Genomic DNA, 6,000 nt, shown 5'->3' on the forward strand with positions numbered 1-6,000 from the left:
TTGTGAAGTCACAGGTTACTAAGGAAATCACTCAATTTTAGCTTCACCCTCCAGTGTGAGCACCTCATGTTTTGCATTTCCCTTTGCAGAATTCCCTGCAAAGTGCTCCACGTGTATTAAGTAAATAAGACTCTGTATTAAGTAATTAATATACACAAAAGGTTCATTCAGATATCTATGTACAGCAATGTTTAAGCTGGTTACCTGTGATAACAAGCAAAGTAACTATTTTTCATTTAAAGAACATTTCAGTTCTTTTTAAAACCTTTCTCTTATTCAGTGTCCATTTAAAATAGCTGCACAAAAGAGAAAAATCAGGGGAGGGAGGGGGATCCTTGGTGCCACACAGTCATCTTTTAAGTCTATAAACTATACAGCTGAGGCCCAAGCAAGGCAACCAAATAGCTACAGATTTTAGATGCCACAAATATAACTTGAGAACAATCATGCTTGAAAGTAAAGGTTTATATCAGCTGAATTAAGAATGGTAACATCCTGTTACAGCATGGTTTTAACCTCACAGTGTGAAGCACAGATGCTCTGACAACAGACAATAAAGGGTTAACATGAGAATGACAGACAACTACCAAATACATGAAACTCACTTCCTATGTAGCTATGGCTAAATTAGTCTTTAACCCATGAACACAAGACATGTTTATTAACAAATGTATTTAAATTACTTTCTGAATACAATTTAAAGGGCCAAGCTTGATGGCCTACTGCTGGTTTCCAGTCTGCAGACCCCTCAAAGCCAGCGTGCCACCACAAAGGGGTTTGCAGACAATAACCAAGTAAATCAAACCTAGCCTAACAGGCTTAAAGTCACTCTAATGGGATTCATGTCCCCATGGGAAAAATACTGGGGATCCACAAATAACAAAATTTGAAAACTGCTGTCTACTCCATTTCATATGGGCAAAGGTTTTGTTCAACTTTCAAGATATTTAGAAAATTCAAATTAATACCTGAATTTCAGCAGAGGAGAGCTTCTGCTGAGATTTATCTCCCTTTAACCAATTATGCTGGAGTAGTACCCACCACTATGGAAAACTGACCACCAGCTATCACTTTTCAGCTACTGGATCCACAGTAGCTGGGAAGTGAAACAACACAATACACTGGAAAGCAAGGCAGAACAGGAGAAACAAAGCAACAAAACCAGAAACAAAACAAAACAACAACAAAAACCTCAAGCAAAAGTGGTGTCACAAAATGGAAGACAGCTCAGGAAGACGAGGCAATTGAAGTTTGTGGACATGATATGAAGGGCTAAATTTGTAATGTAATCTATCTATTTCTGCTTTTTGAGCATGAAGTTCCTTTCATTACATGCTCCCTTAGTAGCAACATAGGTTTTCTGCTACATTTCATACTCCTACCTACTGTGAGGGGGGGTGACTGTTACATTTGGAGTGGTTTATACTCTGCATTTTTTTCATTTCCAATATGTTAAGTAGTGTCATTTGTTTAAAGAAATTACTCAGCTTTTCCCTAGCACTATTTAGCTTCCAAGTAAAACAGTTTGCCTGCAAAGAATGAAAAAGGCATGTAGCTTTTAAAAAGCTACTGTTTTCACCATGATTTATAATCCAGATCACTCCTTTGTTTTCCCCCCACTCCATTCTTTGTCCAGTTAATTACAAAAGTAACTGGATGTTGGCACTAAATAATAATGCCTAATCATATTCATCCTGGGCAATTCAAATTACTCTCTAGTAGCCAGAAAACTTACAGTGTAATTATACGATTAACTGCTAGTTATAATCAGAATAATGGCCATTTGCTCCAAGCTGAATAAACCTCAGCTGCATTGCTTCATACATGTCCTGTCTAATTGTGATTGTAACAAGATCCAGGCCAGTAAAATCTTGGGGAGAAAGCATACGTGCTTTTTCCCTGCATCTGTCACTTAAAACAAAAACCCACATTCCATCTGTCCCGAGCAGAAAAAAAACCAGCCTATTACGCAACCTAGGGAAGCGAGTGCTAACACTGTACCTTGACAAAGCACCAAAAAATATATACATCTGAAATCCTTCAGCTTGGCTGAATTTGCTTTGCTTAGATGGAACAAAGATGGCAGAAATTTCCAGAAGGCCTTTCTCAGCCCTGCCACTGCAATTGTCAATCTTTAACCTGCCTGCTGTGGCAATTGGCTCCGGCGCTGGCGGAGCAGCGCCATTGGGCCGAGCCGAGGCACAACGCTGCTGTCTCTACCTTGCCTCAGACATCTTGCTGCAATGCAGACATTTGTTTTTTGTGAACTATAAAAGAATTACACTCCAGTGGTTGAAAATAGTGAACTTTTAACAGACTCACGATGCTCCGTTTCATTACATGCACGAGGGCAGCTCACACAAATGCACTTCACTGTCAGCAGCGTGTCTGGAGGTGCAGATTTGAAACAGATCCTGGTTTAACAAAACCTGTGGGAGCCATTTTAATACAAGCTTTCTGATTGCAGATCACTTACCCCTGCTTCCTCACATTAAACAAATATTATGTTGTTCACCCTTAAAGGCTGAAAGTAAACTGCTCACATGTATAAACTACTACTAGGAAAATTGTGTCCAAATGTAATTTCTGTTTTTTAGCAACTGAAGAACAAAAGCCAGAATAACTTCTTAGCTATGTCAGCACTTTCATGTATGCTGAGAAATGCATTAAAATTACATACAGAAACACTATCACATGAAATTCAGTGGTAGCCCAGCAGTATTTCAGGTTTCAAATTGAACTAGACATTCTTATAATCTAATCCTAGGGGATTGGGGGGGGTGGGGGGGGCAAACATTGGGTGGGGGGGGGAAGGAAAGCTTTTAGCCAAAGTGAGATATTCAAAGTAAGATATTCACACTGGTAAACAAGTAACCAGAGGTAAATTGCTATGTTAAAAGAACGTTATCAAATACATGGCAAGGGTCTATAAAAGTTTGCATGCACTGTGCCTCAGCACAGTCATTTTTTTGCAAAGCCAGCCTAGCTTTCAGCTCTTTCCTAAAATAATGAATGTGTATGGACTGTTAAAACAAGTGCAAAAATTACACTAAAAGCACAAAAGAGCATCTTTCCTCTGCTTTTGTAACAGCCCTGGTGATCACTGAAAAACAGCCTGTTCAAACAAGCATGCAGGCGCTACAATTAAAATCTTTATAAAGAGCACAAAATGTTTCTAAATTAGTTATAAACCAAGCAAGCTTGTCTGAGGTTATACTTTGTATAGTATCAGAAACATATGCTCATTAAGTGTTATTTACTTTACTTCATAAGGTCACTTCATTGCTGAGCACTAGCACTTTCATCACACCCGAAAAGCCCAAGGAACGGTGAAAACGCACTTTACCCTGCAAACACGGCAATTAATGATCTAGGAACAAACAGCAAGTAGAATATTTTTCACTGGCCTAAGGTAAACAGGAAGTAAAAGCTTCAAAATTTAGAGACAAATTATCAGAAAAACAGTGCATTCAAATAGAGCAGTTTACACGTACAAGTCCCTTAAAATGGACGCTAAGCAAATCTGATCTTTTATATGACTAACCAGTAACATCACTTCATCTACTGCACTGACTGACCCAGTAAAAACAAAATGTTTGGAAAAGTATTAAAAATGTTCAGAGAGTAGCATGCTGCTTTACTTACCAACTGTTCAAGCACCCATCTCATTTTTCCAGTTAAGGAGATACAACAGGCTGGCAGATTTGGGAATTGATCAAAAAGGAATTTCTTGAAATAATTACGTAGCATTTAACCAAAAGTTAAAAAAAATAAAAGGGAAAAAAAACCCCAAGAACGAACAACATGTACTACTGTCATGAACCACACATGATTTTATATCTTCTGGACTCCACAACACAGAACTGTGGCTGATACAATGTAAAACAAAAAGGCACAGATAAAAGTTGCATTAGTTTATTTGAACTATGCAAAACAAGAAAGCTAACAGTTCAAAAACATTTTCCATAAAGCATCAGATTTGTAAACAGATGCACTGCTGCGTTTTACTGAGCAGCACTCCATTTCCAAAATCTGCAGCATAAAAACTCCCTTTTAAAGGAACAAAATATTAACCATACATTGTCCCTCAGAAAGAGAAAAGCGTTGTATTAACTACTCCTGCAAGAAAAAAGGTTCAATAATCATTTTAAGTTAAGATAAGCTGCATAAAAAACATGATGCAACAGCACACCACCACCTAGGCCCAATATCTACAATCTGCCATTAGCACTTTTTGCTGATGCCTAGGTTTTTAAAAATCCCATATTTTCTCAGAGATAACTTATCTTAGCTGTTCCATTCACTGTTTAGAAAGGTAAACTTGCCTGTTCCTCTGTCTGCCATTATCCCTGCTGGACTCCCTGTAGGGCAGTTAAATGCATCTGCTCCCTAGCTTCCATTTTCTCTCCAGCAGGCATGTGACACAACAGACAATAGTGCTGGCAAACTGCTCAGAGACACATACCTCCTTTGGAATACCAGGATCTTGATAAACTCTAAAAACACCATCCTCCTGTGAAGAAGTAGGCATGCCAAGGCTTTGCCAGACTGTAAAATAAAGCTGTGGCTAATGGCTACTAACCATGTGACCCAAGAAAGCAAATTTAAACAGTTCCAACTTAATATAAGTGCTGTGGTGTGAGTTTTGCACGAAAAATCACAGAGAATCACACTCTCAACCCACAACTCATAGGTCTTAGAGAAAAAGCAATGTAAAAAGCAAGGCTTACCTCTGTGGATGCATTGTTAACACAGTGTTATGTCAATACTTATAAAACATGGAGGACAGGCTCTCAGTACTCGGGCAGGGAGGGCTTGGCACTTGGGCTTGATGATCTGTCTTCCCCATGAAAGCCGCCCCCGGATTGGCTGCCCCGGCAAATCCGCATGTAAAGCGCCAGGGGATTGGCTGAGACACTTCCTGAGCGATTATCTTTGTGCGGCTCCGGGAGCAGGAGCCATCCCGGGCTCGGAGCAGGCCGGCGCGCTAGGCCCGGCCGCGCTCGCCACCGCCGCCCCGGCCCCGGCCCGGCCCCGGCCGCGCACCGCCCGCCTCGGGCAAGGGCCAGCACACCGCCGGCCCCGGCAAATGGGCCCCAGCGTGCCGTTTGGTGAAGGCAGCTGGCTGTTCTAAACGCGAAGGAGGCACAGTTTGCCCAGGTCGCAGGAGCTGTTCTTTTGTTTGCACGGAAAGCGAAATTTCGCTTGACTGGGGCTCTGCTGGCCGGGAAAGCGAGGCCACAGGCAGAGAGCAAAACTTACCGAAAGTGCATGTGCACAGGAGGGACTGGAATTAATAACTCAGGATTCAGAGAAAGGTTCTCCTGCTCCAGAATTTAAATATATGAACGAATTTAAATATATGAACGTGCAGCAGAACAACCATGTACCTACAGTGTGATTTCTTTAGCTATCACGGTATGCTGAGTCTTAATAGGAAAAGGGAGCCTTAAGCAGAAACACTCCTGTGTCCTTTCCCAAAAACCATTCCAGAACTGAAACTGCTTCATCACAGAGCATTGCTACCACTTGGTGCAGGCCCTCCCTGCGTTGAAAATGCTGCAGAGCCAAACTAAAAATATGCATGTCACCCCAGAGCCTGAGCTCTCCGTTCCCCCCCGGCCCCCACCTTTCGGCCTGGCTGGGCTGTTACACAAAAACTGACTGACTTCCTTAGGAGCGGCTGCAACTGCAGCTTCCTGTCCGTTAACCCTCTAGCCCTGGGCGCTTTTTGAGATGCAGCACAGGCCCTGCAAACATTCATTTCTCTACGTGGCAATCGGTCTGCCCCCCCCATGAAAACATTCACACAGCTTTTCAGATGGTTTTGCTTTACCTTTTTTTTTTTTTAATCTCCTGCGAAAATGCTGCGAATGAAACAATGAGAAAGCAGGGTGTAAGGAATCGGTTTGATCTTGGGCCATTTTCCAAGGTTTTGATTAAAAAATGTGATTCCGTTCTTTTCCCTAATGCAGTGAAAGTGGGAGCGTTTATCGTTAT

At 41.5% G+C, this 6,000-nt stretch overlaps 1 protein-coding gene across 1 annotated transcript in view; it reads right to left on the reverse strand.

Annotated features, from left to right (window-relative positions):
• Window positions 1–4,782, reverse strand: part of ZMYND8 (zinc finger MYND-type containing 8) — a 48,774-nt gene extending 43,992 nt beyond the window's left edge. The window contains exon 1 of the mRNA XM_058814962.1: window positions 4,731–4,782. Within this exon, the coding sequence (XP_058670945.1) occupies window positions 4,731–4,744 (14 nt within the window). The 5' untranslated portion in view covers window positions 4,745–4,782. The remainder of the gene's footprint in view (window positions 1–4,730) is intronic.
• Window positions 4,783–6,000: the final 1,218 nt, after the last annotated feature.

Source organism: Ammospiza caudacuta, chromosome 15 (genome assembly GCF_027887145.1).
Source record: "Ammospiza caudacuta isolate bAmmCau1 chromosome 15, bAmmCau1.pri, whole genome shotgun sequence".
Lineage (NCBI taxonomy): Eukaryota > Metazoa > Chordata > Aves > Passeriformes > Passerellidae > Ammospiza > Ammospiza caudacuta.